This window comes from Hesperophylax consimilis, chromosome 21, assembly GCF_061612785.1.
Source record: "Hesperophylax consimilis isolate HC1 chromosome 21, BYU_Hcon_1.0, whole genome shotgun sequence".
Lineage (NCBI taxonomy): Eukaryota > Metazoa > Arthropoda > Insecta > Trichoptera > Limnephilidae > Hesperophylax > Hesperophylax consimilis.
Window position 1 is genome coordinate 7,405,391 of NC_142856.1, and position 20,693 is coordinate 7,426,083.

The 20,693-nt window shown below is 36.0% G+C and overlaps 1 protein-coding gene and 1 non-coding gene across 2 annotated transcripts in view; both read right to left on the reverse strand.

The window, feature by feature from the left end:
- The window catches only part of LOC149413564 (uncharacterized), a 39,716-nt gene that overhangs the window by 3,275 nt on the left and 15,748 nt on the right, over window positions 1-20,693 (reverse strand). Inside the window, exons 3-10 of the mRNA XM_089644391.1 lie at window positions 19,806-19,996; window positions 17,418-17,513; window positions 14,190-14,361; window positions 8,768-8,913; window positions 6,756-6,907; window positions 4,963-5,473; window positions 4,197-4,371; window positions 1,529-1,651 (exon numbers count right to left, since the gene is read on the reverse strand). Coding sequence (XP_089500517.1) covers window positions 1,529-1,651; window positions 4,197-4,371; window positions 4,963-5,473; window positions 6,756-6,907; window positions 8,768-8,913; window positions 14,190-14,361; window positions 17,418-17,513; window positions 19,806-19,996 — 1,566 coding nt within the window. The remainder of the gene's footprint in view (window positions 1-1,528; window positions 1,652-4,196; window positions 4,372-4,962; window positions 5,474-6,755; window positions 6,908-8,767; window positions 8,914-14,189; window positions 14,362-17,417; window positions 17,514-19,805; window positions 19,997-20,693) is intronic.
- TRNAV-GAC (transfer RNA valine (anticodon GAC)) lies at window positions 13,324-13,396 on the reverse strand. Its single transcript has one exon. It is a non-coding gene; the product is annotated as a tRNA-Val (tRNA).

Below are 20,693 nucleotides of genomic sequence, written 5' to 3' on the forward strand. Positions count from 1 at the left end.
TAACAGGGCCTATAAATCCTACTGATCCCTCAACATAAATATTTAAAAAATCTTTCGTTATCCTACATGTATTCAAAATGACCGACTTTTGCATCTTTATATATACATTTTTTGATAGATCTAATATGCCTAAATTTTTAATGAGAGAGCTAGGTATAATGCCAGTAGCCGAAATAACAAATGGTAATATTTTTATAGTCTGAGAATGCCAAATTCTTTTTATTTCATTTCCTAAATCTGTGTATTTTCTTATTTTTTCATTAACAGATTTTTTTAATATTACAGGAATTTGGAATAGCGACATCAATGTATAAGTTATTTTTTAAATTTTGTCATCTAAAACTATATCGGGTCTATTATGACTAATCGTTCGGTCTGTTAGTATAGTTTTATCATAATATATTTAAAAAAAATCGTTTTCTAAAAATGAATTTGGTTCTTATTCATAATATTGTATTATATTAGGCAGTCAATCAAGTTATGTTTAATTACCAAACTTTGGTGAATTATTTTTATGGACGATGGCAATTAAACTTTGTTAGAGTAGTTCTAATTAATCTTTCTAAGTTATCTAAATCTGTATTAGACCATTTAATTATGCCAAATGAGTACGTTAATAGAGGTATTGCCCAAGTATTTATTGCTTTTACTAAATTTTTAGCAGATAGATTGCATTTTAAAATTTTCTTGATCCTAGTTTGAAATTTAATCCTAATATCATTTTTAATACTACTATGGTCTAATCTATTTGATTGTGGGTATCCTAAATACTTATAAACCTCATCCCTTTTCATACTAGTAATTTGGAAATTTCTAAATATACTCTCGTCCCCATCTACAATTTTGCCTTTTTTAGTATTTTTATTTACAGCTTTTTTGAAATTAAACTACTTGTAATGTGTCGGCACTGAACCCTTTTTTCTTTTTCGTAAAATGAATTAGTAGTGACAGCAGTTGATGAAGTTTCATGAATTTTTATGTGGGTTTTTTCGAAAATTAAGTTCTTTACTTAATACATATATTTCACATTAATTTTATTTTGTTAAGACGAAAGGGTGATGGGGCAGAGACAGGTCGAGACATGCCTGGCTATTCAGATTGCTTCTCTAAATACGGGTAAAGTCATTTAAAGCAGCGTTTCGATTCACCGAAATGATAATGTGAATAATATGTACCACTCTGTAAATGTTAAAATATTTAAATATCATTTAACCTTAACGTTGCCAAGAGGGGTAACCAAAATCTATGAAATTACTAACTTCCACTTATCAGTTTAAATAGTTAATTATTTCTTCAATAATTATAAAATCAATTTGTGGCATCATTTTAATTTAAATAAAATAAATAACTTTATAAACACCACTATTTAATCAAAAAGGATTTACATGTTTCAAAACCAATGATTTCTTTATCCGGATAAACGTATAATGAAAATTAACAAATTAAAAAATAGACAAACAAGTACATGTTTGTTCTGTTTACAAAAGGACACAAAAAGATGGTTAATATGAATTTATGGGTTGCTTACCTGCCATGGCAACACTGGTGCACTTGACGACGGCGTCTTTTTGAAGGGATCCCCCCAGGACGACAGAGACCAGCTCCATGCACATGTGGTAGAGCGGACAGCCGTTTATCAGCTCCGACTCTTCTACGAATATACATCAAAACAATAAGGCCCAAAGGGATATGCAAGTATTCAATCAAGTAGTTGGTGACTACCGCCATGCATCTATGCTGAGGTTCGTACACAGGTAATTTGAAACTTTTCAGTGATGCCAGAGATTTTAAACATAATAATCTCATCGTCACTTCTGTCAGACATTTTGTAACAATGCGTGAGCTTTAGATCAATGCATAAAACAGTCATAAAACAGACAGCTATAGCTGTTGTGAGGTTATGGAAGCTAGTTTCAACATTTCGAGAGGCGGTGGCGATGCGGATCTAGTAATTTCAGCAGAGACATGTACGGACTGTTTGCGACATGAATATACAAATCATAAAAATCAGTATTGGATATTTGCGAATTCCTAAGATTAAATTAAAAATCAACAACTAAACATTATGTAATTATTAATTTTAATTAGAATATAAATGCCAATATCCCCCGAGGTAAATAATTGTTCTTTATAGTAATTAAGTTGAAACGAAATTTATTTCAATAATCTATCTGTATAAACGCAATTCATGCGAGCGAAAACAAGGGTCTGCGTATTTTGATATATTTAAAAAAAAAATTGTTTTCATTTTCGCACAAATCATTACAAAAAAAAAACACAAACTTTGGCATATCAGGTGCGATTAAGGTGATTTTATTTTTATTTTTTTTATATTAACTCCACACAGGAGGCCCTGAAGAAAATAATTTCCCTCAGGGCCTATGTCATCTTTGGGGATGCTGTGTGGAGGGTCTTTTTGTGGAGAGGACGGAGTGAACATGGGTCTTGAAGAGTCCCATGTTGTAGGAGGGAGGAAACACAGAGGCCGGCAGCTCGTTCCACAGCTGAGATGTTGAACTTAAGAACGAATCGTAGAAGTGACCCGTTCTCATGTGACAAATGTCAACTGTGTACAAATGTTGGGCGCGCGTTTGGCGTGTATCCCGACTACGCACCGGTGCCGAAGGGATCAATGATGCTAGTTCCTCAGAGCATCTTCCATTGTAATATCGATAGAACAAGGACAGCATACCTACCTGACGCCTGTGCTCTAAAGATTGCAGTCCGTTTGTTAAGATTGGGGAATCTATCAAACGGACCGCCCGTTTCTGCACAGAGTCAAGGGTTTTTTTCAGGTATTTAGGGGCTCCGGACCAGAGATGGCTGCCAAATTCGACAGTAGGGCGCACTTGCGATTTGTACAGGGTCAGCAGTTGTGTACTATTAAAGTATCTGCGGGCCCTGTACAGTACGCCCAGCTTCTGAGAGGCCAACTTTACTCTGGCTTCGATGGAGCCCCCGTACCTGAGCTGGTCACTTATAGTTATACCAAGCATATCAATGGAAGGCCTGTTCGGAAGATTGCTTCCGTTGAAGGAGACTATATTATCATTTGGATCCCTTTTAGACGTAATCAGACAGGATTGGGTCTTTGAAACATTAAATTCGACGAGATTATTTTTACCCCAGGAGGAAATACTCTCGAGATAACCGTCCATTCTCTGCTTCAAAGCCCTCCGAGCCGTTGGAGTTTGTGATTGCGATGCACCATGTCGTGTAATATTTTAAATTGAGCCGCTATCAAAAACAACCCTTACGTAGATGGCGATAAGGTTTCAATTCCCGCTTTACACCATCTGCCTATTTTGATTTATCGAAGAAAAAAACATGGCCGAAAAGCGCTTTTTATTTTATTTTGTGGATGTTCAGGCATAAATATTTAATTTTTTTTCGATGATTTTATAAATAACTTAATTTTCCACATTATACAATAAAATCATAACCGAAAATGGGTTCATAAGTAGGAGATTTCGAACTTTAAAGCAGTTTTCATAGGCCTTTACATTATTTTTTTCTGGGCTTATAAAAAGACTTATCTAAAAAATACTCGATTATTTCAAAGGCCAAGATGTATTCTACTCGCAGTATTTAATTAAAGCATCTGAAACATTTCTAGGCGACCAAATTCTCAGACCAAAAACACATGATTTTGCATTACTACGTATGGATATCATGGAACTGTGTTTTTTTTCAAAATGTTTGTCAAATATTTTCTATTCTGTCGCATTCTTAACACACTTTCGGTGGGAAGGGTAGTTCTGCTTTTACACCGGTCCTACTCAAATGGCGGGAAAGGCGTTGCTGTCCGATAATTTATATGAATATTTTATATCAGTCTCTTTTTCTTTTTAAGGGTTCCAACAGCAAAAACTAAAAATTAACGTAAAAATAAAAAAAGACAAAAAAATTCAAAAATTATTCGAATTTTTTTATTTTTTCAATAAACGACATGAACAAAAAAATGTTTAAATTAATTTTAATTTCTGTCAATAATTTAAGTACCAAAACCGTCTTGAAAGTCAAACTAACCATTTGCCGGCTTCGGGGTATAAGACCAAAACTACACAGCGATGCAATGGTTTAAGAATAGTAACCGGATAAAACAGAACATTATAAATTAATATGCTAGGTTCGGTTAGTCTTTTGTTCTTTTTCTTCAATTTTCTGTGTTGTCATGGAACCTTTTAAAATATTACCCAAATCATCCTGCACAGTGCCGCTATTGGTGGCGCCCTGCGTGTTACCGGGGTGGCAGGTGGCACCGCTGTGTCTGGACCCCACCAGCACCTCCAGGGAGTCCTGCGCAGCCTCCACTTCCACTACACAAAATCCCCTCCTTTCTACCAGCAGCTTGCTTACTAGAATGCTCACCTGCAAAATCAAATACATCATTTTCAAAACAATTTTCTATGGAAAGAAGTAATAATTCATGAAAAATAAGAAATATTTTTTGAATAGATAGTCTCAATTGTTCCCCACTGTCACTGGCAGTGGGACTATGGCATCCACAATTGGGGTATGTTGTAAGACTGAAGGTAGTGGGGAGGGGAAGGAGATGGGGAGAGGAAGTACCTGGATATTCATATCTGGTCATCAAACATGGCTAAAACCATTTCAAGCAACTTATCGATTCAAATGGTGGTTTCACAGCATTTAGAACTCTTGAACGGTATTCATATGAAGAAATAAAAACACTACTTGTCTTACACCAGGGCGATACTGAGAGTATGTCTGAGGTGGTTTTACACTAGGGTAACACTCTCAGTATCACCCTGGTGTAAGACCACCATTCAGAATTCAACGTTGCTTGAAATGGCTTTGGCCGTGTTTGGTGATCAGACAAATAGCCAGTAAGTAGTCACCCCCACAATTGGGGGTGACTACTTACTGGCAAATAAAGAAGATGTGTATAAAATAATCTTACTACACATTGATTTTATTATTTAACAGCGGATGACTTACGTCAACATTTCCTTTCACGAAAATCCAATCATCCTTATGCTGGTGCGCCCTCACCATGGTGAGCTTATCGGCCCCACCACAAGATGTCTCCGTGTACCCGGCCACCGCGTCCGCCAGCGAATCGCCACCGACCGCTGTCTTGATCGTGTTAAAAACCCCGGTGACAGTTCGCGTGAACAGCTTATCCAGTCTCTGCATGTTGTTACCGTTGGATTGGATGTGTATCGCGGTTGGAATGGATCCGATTTTGTGATTTAAGGCTTCTTCCGCCTCGAAAAGCTCAGCAGAGTTGTGCGGGGTTAGTATCGTGAAGCCATTCTCTGATTCGAAGCTTGGTATGGACGCTATTTCCATTTGGTCAGATGATCTCTGATTTTTCTCCGGTACTCTTTGACTGGCGGTAGCGGAACGGTGCACGGGGGAGTTGTTTGGTTGCGTTGCGGATGCCGGTTTGGATAGGGTTGCCAGTTTGTTGTCGTGGAGATGGAGTAATGCTCCGTCATCTTGGGATCTGGAAAAGTAAAAACATTTACTTATTTTTCTAAATTCTATTGTTCTGAACTCCTGCATTTAATCAAGCTACACATACCTAAATGAACGGCTGGACAGACTAAAAGGAAGACTTAAAATTTTAAATATGTATATAAAGAGGCGTGCATTCCATATAGGTACATAAGCACTGTCTAACCTACCTTACACATATAAAAATTTAAATTATGTTTAAATGTATGTGTAAATTTATTGCAAGAAATCAATCCATATTTTCATATATGCGCGATGTTCCACCTACGAATTGCAGCTTCGCACACCATACCAATGTGTCAAAAGCATAAATTAAGTATGCCAAAAGCCATTCACTTCAGAGTACTACACACAATGTTTACTAAAGTACTACACAAAATATGTACATCTGTGCTGTGCGTGCATTCAAGAGATTACTTGTTTGTGTTAGTGTCTAAATAGGCAGAGCTTTTCAGAACAAAAATTGCGACAGCCAGCAAAATGGTGATCAGTGCCATGTGTTGGTACCTCTATTTAGTAAAACTTTACTAACAAAATAATATGTTGGCTTTCTTTCAGAATATTATTGCCTGTCTTTATTTAGCAGAAAAAATGGGCTTGTAATATGCATAGATGAATGATCTGGCTTATGAAATCCAAACAAAATCGACTAAAGTCGGCAGCTTAGCCATTCTTAGCAAAAACTTGCAAGAAGGGAGGTTGTCCGTGGAAAGCTTTTTTTTTCCAATTAATTTGTTGTTTTCCTACCCTGATCCAAAACTCTGTGCATGCCACTGTGTACATCTCATTCCAACTATGGATTGCATTCCTCAATACAAACTTTACACAGTCTTTTTAACAAATATTTAAACAAAGCCCTGTGGCGGTGTTTAAAATGTAATTTTAAATAATATATCACCAATTCTGGGTATGAAGGAGAAGTATCGCCCTGGTGAAAGCATACCCTTCAAATACAAAAGTTACTTGAAATGGCTTTAGCCATGTTTGGTGGTCAGATCTGAATAACCAGTCACTTCCCAACCTTCCACCCCCCCATCTTCTTCCCCTTCCCACCTTCACTAGCCTCACGACATACCCCAATTGGGGATGCCGTAGTCCCTTTGACTTCCAAACACTCACATAAAAAGATGGGTTCCTATTAGGAAGGTTGGGAATGACCTATTTATATATGTTAAATTTCATCTAAGGTAAAGGTCTAACTGCAACAATTACTATTTGATTTAGAACTTACATAATTTGTGCATTGAATAGTAATAATTTGGCAAACTTACACTGGTGTTACATCCCCTGTCTTCTGTTGCAAAAGACTGCGTAATTTGGCGATGGTGGAAGCGAAATCGGCTGCCTCTTCATACTCGTAATCTGGAGACTCTGTTCCGGTACCAGCCGGCTCGATGGATATCGGAATCGGCAGGTCTAACAGCTAAAAAATGAATAGAAATTGTAACAAACAGAGTAATTTTAGCTACAACATCTTCCGCTAACCCTTTTCAACAGCTTCTCCTTTATTTCAGTTTTCCCCCTAATAATATTTCTGTTAACCCTTCTTTTTTTAATTACAAGTCCCAACGAGACAGTGAAAATTCATGGAACTTTAGAATGCTTCTGACGTATTTTGAATGTGCATTATATTTCTTATTTTTTAAGTTGTCATAAAAAGATATCAACTTAGAAACTCGATAAAATTATCTTTGAGATGTTTGCATTTAAAATTGATATTCCTATGCAATAAAATTTTAATATCAATAATGAAAATGTTAACAAAAAAACTTACTGAAACATTTTGTCTGGAAATGTCCATAATTTTGATATAATTCGATATTTAAAAAACACATTCCTTTGGTGGAGGAAATTAGTTACTTCACTTTTCATGCCGTTTATACAATTTAAAAACATAAATCAACATTTTAATTTCAACTGTCAACAAAAAAAATCCCGCCAATCACACACTCATGATTTTAAGGATTTTACCCACACGGTATCAAGTATAAATATTTGACACAAACTGAGAAGAATAATTCATTCTCTTTCCAATGACAAAGAAATCACATAATTACTTTTATAATGTATGAGCGCCCCGGTCAGATCTGTACTTCAGAGCCTCTAATGTAATATGATGATTGTGGCTAGTATTGTATTTGCACACCGGTCAGATCTGCCCCTCAGAGGCTCTAATGGAATATGATGATTATGGCTAGTATTGTATGGGCGCCCCGGTCAGATCTGTCCTTCAGAGCCTCTAATGGAGTATGACGTTTGTGGCTAGTAATCTATGGACGCCCAGGTCAGATCTGTCCTTCAGAGCCTCTAATGGCATATGGTGTTTATGGCTAGTATTGTATGGGCGCCCCGGTCAGATCTGCCCCTCAGAGGCGCTAATGGCATATGATGTTTATGGCTAGTATTGTATGGGCGCCCCGGTCAGATCTGTCCTTCAGAGCCTCTAATGTAATATGATGATTGTGGCTAGTATTGTATGGGCGCCCCGGTCAGATCTGTCCTTCAGAGCCTCTAATGTAATATGATGATTGTGGCTAGTATTGTATGGGCGCCCCGGTCAGATCTGTCCTTCAGAGCCTCTAATGTAATATGATGATTGTGGCTAGTATTGTATGGGCGCCCCGGTCAGATCTGTCCTTCAGAGCCTCTAATGTAATATGATGATTGTGGCTAGTATTGTATGGGCGCCCCGGTCAGATCTGTCCTTCAGAGCCTCTAATGTAATATGATGATTGTGGCTAGTATTGTATGGGCGCCCCGGTCAGATCTGTCCTTCAGAGCCTCTAATGTAATATGATGATTGTGGCTAGTATTGTATGGGCGCCCCGGTCAGATCTGTCCTTCAGAGCCTCTAATGTAATATGATGATTGTGGCTAGTATTGTATGGGCGCCCCGGTCAGATCTGTCGTTCAGAGCCTCTAATGGAATATGATGATTATGGCTAGTATTGTATGGGCGCCCCGGTCAGATCTGTCGTTCAGAGCCTCTAATGGAATATGATGATTATGGCTAGTATTGTATGGCCGCCCCAGTCAGATCTGTCCTTCAGAGCCTCTAATGGAATATGATGATTATGGCTAGTATTGTATGGGCGCCCCGGTCAGATCTGTCGTTCAGAGCCTCTAACGGAATATGATATTTGTGGCTAGTAATGTATGGACGCCCCGGACAGATCTGTCCTTAAAAAAATTGACGTTAAAATTTGATGAATTGTTCAAATTCTGTGAAACAACCCGTCCTAAGACTTACAACTAGTGGCTCGATAAGTGTGTAAAGCTGTACCTGCTCTCTGGATTTTTCCTTTTCTCTGTCGCGTATACTGCTGCCAACGTAGGAGTTGTCCTGACTGATGACATGCTGCTGTTTCAGCAAGGGGATCGGCTGAACAGTGTGTTGGTTCTTTCGTGCTTCTGAATTTATTTCAATGTCTGGAATCATTAATTATTATTAAAATATGGAAATCAATAGAAAAATGTATTAGGGTAGCAGAGAACCTTTTTAGATTTATGGTGATTTATAGCTGAAGGCGATGCACCACGTGGTGTAACATTTGGAATCGGCCCACTAACAATAACACTCCTTTTGTAGATGGCAATAAGGTTTGAAATACCGCTCAACACCAGCCGCCTGTTTTGATTTATGAAAGAAAAAAAACATCTCCAAAAAGTGTGTTTGATTTTGCAAACTTCAGGCACAAAAGTTTAAATGTTTTACCATTATTTTCTAAAGAATTTAATTTGCCACATTATACAATAAAACCGTAACCGAAAATGGGTTCGTAAGAAGGAGATTTTGAACTGAATTGAAGCGGTTGTGTGATAATCGCGTAGACTATCGACACATGGGTTAGATTATAATGGTTATAATCTAGGCAGGTATGTGCCTATGTAAATTAACGCTCCGTTCGCTGAACCAAAAAGATAGGTATTCGCAAATGTGACTTACGGAAGAGTTGGTTGTGATGTTCGATGATATGGTTCTTTTGGCAGCGCTCGTATGGTGGAGGAATTCACAGGCACTCGTATAAAATTGAACTAATTATAACTTCAGCTAAAAATCGAATTGACACATCGGTTGTTTTCTCGGTACGGTGTTTTCGTCAACTGTCATTAGCTGACGTTTTCGCTACGGCGCGGGCGGGACGATTCAACTCAAAGCAACACTGCGCAGATTCAAACCAGTAAAATTTGAATCCTAGCCTCCTTATTGGTTGGAGCGGAAAAAACATTAAAAGAATTCAGTGTCACGAAACAGCAGTTTTTATAGGCCTGATATTATAAAAAGATTTATAGAAAGATAATGCTAGATTGTTTCACAGGCCAAGATGTGTTCTACTGCCAGTATTTAATTAAAACATATACAGTCTTACTTATAACGATTCCCTAATACGCCGCTACAGCGCTGGTATAGCTATACAGTGAGAAGAGCCAAATACTGCTCAGGTTAAAATATTTACTCATAATAATATTCATGCAAGATTTTTTAAGACTGGCACCACATTGTTCTAATCCTCAAAAACACGGTTATTTTTGCATTTCGCATTCAGTTGCTAACTTCACATGTCTTCAGATGACATTTGCAATGTCTTTGACCTGGTCTGCTTTGAATCTCTTCGAAATTTAGCTAATTCGATTATCCATTCCGTATTTGCATTGGTAAATCGATTTCGATTTAAAATATTCCTCTGATAGTGTTGCCAATGGGTATTACTGCTTTTTTTACATTTTCATTGCGCGACCGATCAATATTTGTCAAATCAACAAGATTTTTAACAAAGTCTGCAATATCTGTCTTAATACGGTAGTAATACGTCCCTAATCCTGGGGGTCGGGAAGTTTAAAAATCTGTCAGCCATTGATACTGCAGTATTACGGCCGGTAAACGTAGTACGATTATGTATTATCTATTATGAGTAAGACGGCTGATATATTCTAACTGAACAAATTTTCAAGCCAAAAACACGTGATTTTTCATTACTACGTAGTGCTATACCTTAAATCTTCGATTTTTTCAATTAATCATTTTTTCCCAATAATTTTACAACATAATTAATAATCATAAATAATAATTTAACAAATGTAAAAAATATAAAACAAAGATAAGTGAAGGGAACCCACAAAGGCACTGCCTGTGGGTCGGTAATATTACAAAAAAAATTACTAATAAAATAAGAATATAAATATACTTATTACATAAAATAAAATACAAAAATGCTTGTTGCGAAGAAGTGAAACATATACAGGGTGTATCGGCACGTACCCGACAAACTTTAACCAGCTATTCCTTAGCATATTTGGAGTAAAAAATCTTATGTGCACTTTGCTGTCGGGTAACGTTTTTTTTTAATAAAAAATTTATTATTCATATTTTCACCACAAGTCACCACTGTTTTATCCTTTGTCAAAGTTTGAAAACCCATCTGGCAAATATTTTATTCGAATTCCGTTGAATAATGCACGTGTGTACCTATATTGACGCACTTCTACAATCACAACGAAATGGCACGGCACCATTTGTCTCATTTTTAACTATTATTATTTAGTGTGTGCGAAAGAGCGAAGACGCTTTTTGACATACTTGCTTATAACAGCTGTTGAACACGAAACGCAATGCCAATGACAGTGATGTAGTGTGGAAATTTTATTTTTTTTTGTTTTTAATTGAAAAAAAAAATGCTACCGGACAGCAAAGTGCCCATAACATTTTTTACTCCAAATGTGCTAAGGAATAGCTGGTTAAAGTTTGTCGGGTTAGTGCCGATCAAAGATATTAGAAGAACGAGATATGCTATGTTGGCCGCCGGACCGTAGCCGGAGTACTAACTAATTAGGGTACTTTGAACGGTATCGGGACGTGTACGCACAGAAATCTGTTCTATGTATTAGTGCGGATACCTTAGCGATGCCTTAGCGTAAGCGAAGGTGTGCAGTAGTATTGGTGAACAAAACCGGTGATACTCGGCAAAACAATTCCACTCAGTACGAACTGCGCATAGCACATCTCGTTCTTCTAATATCTTTGGTGCCGATACACCCTGTATAGATTCATGATTTAAAGTTTAAGTTTTTTTTTTTAATATAACTTGCCGACTTGTACACGGCGTTGCTCGACTTTTCTCTACATTCTATAAATATAATATGCATGTTTATATATATATATATATAAACCTTCCGGAAGAAATTCTCTAAATGACAGTGTATTAAATGTAGAGCGTGAGAATTACATTACCCTATCAAAATCCGCTGCGTAGTTGTAACATGTGGGTTATTATTCAATCGATACACGAGGGTACATCCCTACTGAAGCAATATCAACACACTTGCCGGAGTTTGCCGAAGGCGTCTTACAATACATATATCCTGGTCATATATATACTCCGGATCATTCAGAAAAGTTATTTATAAAGGCGAGCCGAGCGAGGAGCGCAGCCCCCCGCTGTCAGTGCCTTGCGCGCTGCTCCTGCAGAAGCAAGCTCAAGAAGGTGAATCATTCTTAAAATCGGAATGAAAAAGAAAGGACGGGATGACTTGAAACAAAACGCCTCTGTTTGAGGAATGAGGACTTCGCTATTCTACACTACCGTCATTGGAAATAACGCAGCGAGTTTATCGCTAATGAAACAGCAACTTCTCGGAAATGATGCAGCGAGCTGTAGATGATTCCGGGGCGGACCTTTGACGCACACACAGTAGTAATTAAATTCGCTGCAATCCCGTCATAATTTGCGTATGTTAATATAAAATTATCTCTAAATGATTCTCACTCTTTCTCTCTCTTGCTTGACGTAGTTTTAAATTTGATCAGACATAATAATGTATTTTAAGTTGATTAAATTCACGAGTATTATTGTTTGAGAACAAGTGTCACAATCCTTTGAAAGATATCTCATGCTCTTCATTTACTACACTGTAAATTCGTTACTTTTAATATATCATTAACATTAATAGGTTACATACGTAACTATTTAACCTAGTTTTGTTTCATCACTTTTCATAACATTATAGCACTTTTTATAGGTATGTTGAAATGTCATTTTGAGATGGGAACGCTGGTAGAGATATTGAAAGAAAGGTAAATGCAGGTAACTTCATTAATGGAGGACTGAACGCAGTTGGCGCTAATAAAAACTGTCTAAGGAAACAAAGCTAGCAGTCCACAATGGAGTGCTAGTACCTACCCTGATGTATGTAAGTGAGGCATGGAACTGGCAGAGGAAGGATGAAAGTAGACTGAATGCTATAGAAATTAGATCCCTGAGGCATGTGTGTGGTAAAACCATGTATGAACGTGTGAGAAATGTGGAGATCCACAAGGAATGCAAGGCTGATTTGAGCGTAGTGAGTAAGATTAAGAAAGGGATGCTCGGATGGTTTGGGCATGTAGAGCGAATGAACGAAAAAAGGAGTGTAAGGAGAATATGACATGAATGAGAATGATAGAAGTCGGCGACGGCCAAACGAGTCATGGCACGATCAAGTGAATGAGATGAGGCAAGGAGTGTGTGCCAACACCGAGTTAACCTCACAATTGAATTTTTATTCTAAAATCGGTGTTGCCATAGTAATAAAAAAAAAATTGTCTGGGCTACCGTCTAAACAAAATTGACGGTGAAATACATTCCCCGTGCGCTAACGTCTCAACATGACGGCACCGTGGTACAAAATTACACCCATAATGCCGCCCACTAGTGTCATCTTACGTGTCAATGTCCTTAAATGGTTAAATTTCTACATTTTTTTTTTCTTTGTAATAACATGATTAAAACCTCAAATTGTAATATTTAATTTTTGAAGACAATATAAACGAAAATTTGAAACAGAAAAATCAGAAAAAGATGCGGTCACATCTAGGACTCGAACCCAGGACCTTTGCCTTGTCGGGGCACCGCTCTACCAACTGAGCTAATGGGACCCTATCTCCTTCGGTAATATTTAACTATATCCTTCAAATAAGAAGTACCAACATTATCTTCATTTTTCTCACCGCAAGCAACTTAACCACTCGGAACATTAGAACGTCAAAAGACGTAAATATGATAATAGCGGTCAAGACATTAGTACGTCTTTTCACGTAAGCGTGCGAGATTTTACAAAAATCGATTTATTTCCATCACTAGTATACGGATTGCCATGATTTAAAAAACAGAGTATCGATAATGAATAACGCTACGCGTCTGCATTCAAAAATATCTATGGAATCTAGAGGTGCATTTTCTGAGTCGATTGAATCTGTCAGCTTGTTCGTTCGTAATTTATTGCGTTTCTAAATAATTTATTAAAAATATTTTAGTTTGGACGGTTAATATTTTGAGGTGACCAATAGTTTTTAATTATATTTCTTCAATATATAAAGTGTTATTTCTTTATGATACTCAGAAAAAAGTACATTTTTCACAGCTTTGAAATAATGGTCAGCGATTTTTACATATTTTTGACGTTTTCAGAAAATGTATATTTAGAAACGCAAATATTTACGTATAACAAAACAATACGATAGTGAATTTCATAATCTTTCCAAAACATTTTTTAGAATGAGGCTACGTTTCCCAAAACGTGAGTTATGGAGCTTTTAACAAAACTCGTGAATAACACAAAAATTTCCGCATTTTGACAGTTCGCAAAGGAACACAAAGTAAATAAAAGTCCTTTTCTGAGAGGTTAATATTCTATATAATAATTAATTATTCTATATTATTGGTCAGTACCTTTGGAAGAGAGTGCTATCTTCTGGACATCGGCTTTCATGGCGCCCTCATCCGACTGACTGTTCTTCCTGCTGGCGGTCAGCGCCTGTCCGAGCGATGACACCAGCCCACTGCCACCGCTGGACATGCTCTCCGTCGATGGCTTCTGCATGTGCATCATGCTTGTTTTCTCCTAATCAATCAAAATTTCAAGACACATAAATTATAAACTCCTGTTGAAAATATTAGCTATAACTGTCTAATGAAAAATCTAAAATTAATAAAAGTCTGTCCAACAGAAGATTGGTATCTGATGTTATTTTTCTATTTAAAATCATTAATTCCCTTACTGGCAGCCCTGAATTATTACAATTGATTTGATTTCATGTTCCTAATAGGGTCACATGAACTAAAAATATCTTTTACTTCAACGATAATGTCAATACCAATTGGTTTATAAACTCCCTTATAACACATAACCAATATGCAGAAATAGGATACATTTTTAAAAGTACTTCACATATTTTTTTACAGTTATTAGTTTTCAATTTAATATAATTAATTTTTGTTGTTAATTTAGTATATTTACACTGAATAATTGTTTTGCAAAGTAGAACTTTCGACATATAAACAAAAAAAAAAAAAATTTCATAGAAAATGGGTTTTTAATTTGAAAATCTTTAATTCGTAATTCGAAACTTATTGTTGTCCGCGCATGAAAATTTGTTGGTGTAATTCGAAAAAATTCGATTTATGCGAAAATAAATCATATAATCTCGTAAATCTGAATCTGACGACCGCCGTGGAGGTAAAACGCTATAAAATGCGACCCATCGTTAACTAATGCAAGAAAACAAAAGGATAATATATATTTAAATACGCACTTCTCATATTACATCAATGGGTCTCTGCGACTTTTCTCCGAAGACCATAATTTTTAAAAATAAAGTCTTTTAGTATATTGTACTGCAATTGATTTTACACTACATTTTTAACAATATTAATTTTTTCTCGTAAATATTTTTATGCACGGTGAAACACATAACGGCACATTACATTAACCATAATATAGGTAATTGCTCACTTTTCTTGATGTTAGTCAAAGTTTTATGTTTGAACAAATACTGCAGTTTTTATTCCCATTATTTTCTAAAATATGTGGTTAAGTTCGAGAAATAATTCCACTATATCTTCTTCACTTAGATCGCGTCTTGATTTTGTCAACGATTTAGGGACATTAAAAGTAACGTTTCTTTATCCGATTCAACAATCTTGATGTAATAACAGGTAGCAATCATAACATTGTCTGGTTAGAGTGAATGTACAAAAACACGCAAAAGAAGAAAACGAATTAGATACAGATTAATGAAATGTGAAACAACACCACAAAATAATCCGTAAATTATCAATTTGAGCATAAAAACCATAAATTCTTAATTTGAGAATAAAAACATAAATTCTCAATTTGAGAATAAAAAACATAAATTCTCAATGTGAGAATAAAAACATAAATCCTCAATTTGAGAATAAAAAACATAAATTCTCAATGTGAGAATAAAAACATAAATCCTCAATTTGAGAATAAAAAACATAAATTCTCAATTTCAGAATAAAAACATAAATTCTCAGTTTGAGAATAAAAAACATAAATTCTCAATGTGAGAATAAAAACATAAATCCTCAATTTGAGAATAAAAAACATAAATTCTCAATGTGAGAATAAAAACATAAATCCTCAATTTGAGAATAAAAAACATAAATTCTCAAATTCAGAATAAAAACATAAATTCTCAATTTGAGAATAAAAAACATAAATTCTTAGTTTGAGAATAAAAAACAAATTCTCAATGTGAGAATAAAAACATAAATCCTCAATTTGAGAATAAAAAACATAAATTCTCAATGTGAGAATAAAAAACATAAGTTCTCAATTTGAGAATAAAAAACATATATTCTCAATTTTTGTCTAACCAAAAAAAACCACTTTTGAACCACATAAATAGTGCCACGTACAAGACACCAAATGACACACTAACATGATTGCACCCGCGCGGGAATTTAGAAACTACTAAGCTGGAACTATGGTAGTCTTCACTCTGAAAAGTTGTCAGTTACTGCATTTTACGACAGGTAGCGCTAAAGTGCGCGAGCAATGCGCGCGTATACTAGAAACCGAATAGTTCTGAAGTGATTCTGAACCTAGCCAACCATGGCTAGCGGCTTCAGTCGCGAGCCACTGCCGACAGAATATCTTAGAGTTTAAATAGAATAGGACGTCAGTCCAGCAACAGTACTTTTGTAATTTTTATCGTAAATACAACAACTTGTGATCTTGACGAACCCTTATAAGGCCTAGCGCGCACCACGATTGTATTTTTTGCGACACTATTTTAAAATCGTGCTATAAGAAATCGCAAAAATAATACTGCGCGCATCGCGATGAAAAATTGCGATAATTGTTCATTCTCAACATGGATTTCGTACAAATTGCTTGTATTGTTTTGCTTTTTCGGAAGAGGAGGAATAAAAGAACACATAAATACTGGACTCATCCTTTTACAGCAGAAAGATATGTTAAAGGTTTCTTTTATCTGAAATACAATGATCTTCGACAATATCCAAAAAAATTCTTTGGCTATTATAGAATGACGATTTAGACATTTGACAAACTATTAAGAATTGTTGGACCTCAAATTGCATACAATAATACTAGATGGCGGAATGCAATCTCAGCTGAAGAAAGGTTGTCAGGTAGGGATTTTAAATTGCAGTGCGCGCGTTTCCATATAACTTCAAATGCTATAATTTTATTTTGCGACAATCGCGTCGCGCGCTGTCGCAGAAAAATGTAACAAATCACAATTTTAAAATAGCAACTTTTTATTTGTCGTATATGCGCGCACATACTTACTAACTCATACGTTGCATTTCTGCGACAAAATTATCGTGGTACAGAAAATCGTGGTGCGCGCAAGGCCTAATATCATTGAAGACTCCCACAATTCACTACAGGATTAATTAAAAGACATTATAATAAACAAAATCATTGTCCCGTCTAGATAAAGGTTCAAATCAATTTTTAATCTCGTGTTTTGCGCTATTTACATGGAGAGTCGAGATATCGAAAGATGAATTTTAAATCAAATATGTATACACATATATGTGCGCATAGCAGCCAAAGTGATAAAATACAGATTCACCAAATTCCAGCTTGTACTATTAGTTTCCGGACACCATGGAGTTTATTACCTGCAAAGATTCTTGAAGTCCTGTTAATCTAAGTCCTTTTCTTAAGCCGGCCATCCCGAAGTCCAAAATTCCTTCCATCATGCCCGCCGCTTCGTCCTTCAAAATGAAAACAACCGTATAATTTTCAATACTAAAATATCTCTCACAAAAACACTGAAAAATTATAAAGTTAATTCATTTTTTATCAATGACTGTACCCACTTAGAATGACATACAAAATCCATTTTTAAATATGTAATTTTAAATACAAATTAAATGAGGAGAAATAATTGCAGTAAGGGCCTCGTGTTATTTTTGCTTTGTGATGAACTATTTGTATATTGCGGCACATTCTGTGAGTTCTAATATGATGCATTATTCAAGAAACTTACCTTGGCTAAAGGAATTATTGTTAATTTTGCAGTAAGTTGGTTTCGCTAAACAGATCTGTGAGATTGCAAGATTTAATTTAGAGGGAGGTTAAATAAGATATCGAAGAAATAAGATTATCTAAACAATGACAAATTGCAGCATTTAGAAACAGAGGAAGAAACGGTAAATACAGGAAGGTTTGGAAGGTAAGCAATGCTAAAACAACCAGTGACATCATTTTCATAAGTAACAATTAACATCAAATACAAATATACCAACACAGGAAGCTCCCTTCAAGTAGAAAACGTTTACTATGCCGGACATGATATGAGATTCTCTCACGCAAAAATATTATTTTGATCGATTTTCGGTGTGTTAAGACGTGTTGCGCTTCCTAATTTAGTCAACATTTCAGACAGCCTCACTGTGTCCATCATCAAGGCAGGTATCTTCTCACATCTGCCATGAAGATGGACTTGATCAGTGAGCCAGTTCATTATCAGGGCAGATGTGATATGATATCTGCCCTGATAGTGGACACAGCAAGGCTGACTGAAACTTTGGATAAAGGGTGAAGTGCAACACGGCATAACACCCCAAGATAATTTACAATGACGTATATATACGATATGTAGAGGCGGTGCGATATATAACCCAACGTATGAAAAAGAACAGCGATGCCGACGGTATTGAAATCTTTTCATAAATTAACGAACTTGGTCTGTTTGACTGCTAGTCGAGCATCCTACCCACCAGTCAATGGACAACCTTAGGGGTAACTGTATTTTTATGAAAACTGTTTCAATTTGGCATAGATGAAATGTTAAAATTTTAAATAAGCAATTTTTATATTAAATTATCTAATTTTAACAATCTTTAATGCCGGTCTTTTCAACGTCAATCTATCCCATCACGCGGCACATTTTGAAACAATGTATATAATGGGAGAGCCGCGTAGATCGGGTTAGAATAAATAGATTGTAAAAAGACGCTGAGTACGTCTATCGCCTAGTATTAAAATGCCATCTTTAATAAAACATTGAAGTTTTACCATTAATAAAATAAAGTCTATGTTCACCGTTGTTGCTCTCTGTTTAACCCTTAGTGTACCAGCTGAAATGCCAAGCGGCCCGCCAAGCTAACACTATTTTCATAATAACTTATTTTTTTTTACAAAATGATGTCTTACCAGACAATGTGTTCAGGCTTTCCTGTAAATAAATACAGCACTATGACTTTTAAAAATGAAAAATAAGACATTTATCGCAGAATTTTCAACACGCTTTTCACAGATAAAAAACCAATGTTTGCAAGTGACGAAACGAAAAGCTAGATACATTATTTCCTTGCCAAGCGAATAAAATTTATTTTAGTATGCTAAGAGCATTTTTTTTGGTTCAAAATAGCACGAGATATTGAGTTTTATGTTTGAACAAATACAGCAGTTTTTATTCCCATTATTTTCTAAAATTTGTGGCCAAGATCGAGAAATAATTCCACTATATCTTCTTCACTTAGATCGCGTCTTGATTTTGTCAACTATTTAGGGATATTAAAAGTAAGGTTTCTTTATCCGATTCAACAATCTTCATGTAATTACACGTAGCAATCCAACCTCCCCGAAGATGACATCGTCTGGTTAGAGTGAATGTACAAAAACACGCAAAAGGAGAAAACGAATTAGATACAGATTAGAGATATACAAAATAGCGAGGCAAGAGCGGTGAGTTCCTAGCAAATCCGCTACGGATTCGCTGGTATTCCAAGGGTTAATATAATCATGGCAACATTGACCAGCTTTAAACCGTAGCCAACACATCCCAGTGCTCATGCAGTAACTAATTATTGTCGATAGTTTGTCAGCCATTGGGTATCAAGACAAGAAATCCCTCTCCCATGCTTGAAACACGAAACAAACAGCTGCGTTAGACAAAAACAATACAATGAATAGAAAGTTAGAAGAGTGAAGACTTTACTCTAACGAACATTCACATATCTAAGGCACATTCAAAGGGTATTTGGGGCATATTGACAAACCTGCAAGTCGCCTATTTTATGCTTAGCCTGATTGACGGTATTTTTGGATATGTTTTGCAGTTCCTTCATGTTATGTATGCTGAGAGGTTTGTTTATGTTAAAGTTAGAAATGGAATGTGAGATGTTAGTATGTACCATGTTTCTAGGGGGACTTTCTTCTGTTAAGTCCATGTCCAAGGTGTCTTCGTCGCCTATAAACAAAAGCAAACATGTACATTTTGCATTAAATACATGACATCAATGGCGGCTGTAACAAACACTTCTTTAATGGTGGGGACCACGGAGGAAGGAAGGTAGCGGAGTTGGTCATATGAACATTTCCTACGAGACTTAGCGACAGAAGCCGGGGGTGCAGGGGGGGGGATTTCAAATTGAAATGTTAGTCAAATTAGCAATAGATGGAGCTAATTAAAACATACAAATAATTTAAACTTTGAACAAATCTGGTTGTGAAGTGTGACAAAGGAAATAAACAAATATCTTATTTGTATCATAATATTTTACGAGCCAGGCAAAGTACAGTACTTCTTAAAAAAAACATTTTAATGTTTATTTTATTTAAAACAACATTGCGTACTGACACTTTGGAATAACAATGTTCCATCTGACAAACCAAAGCTACACGATTTGATGTGATGTGCCCAGTTGAGTTTGTTTGATGTGATGTGCCCAGTTGCCCTAGTGCCATCTCTTCTCCCTTCTTTTCTCCATGGTGGGGACAGACATTTTTTTATTTGTAATGAAATCTCACCACCTGGATAGTAATTTTATAAAGTTTCTCAAACAAAAATGTACATGTAGAATTCATGCACCTAATCTATGATGTTTAAACATAAAATAAATTAAAACCTCTATCAAAGATACATATATCGGCAAGATGTTAGATAA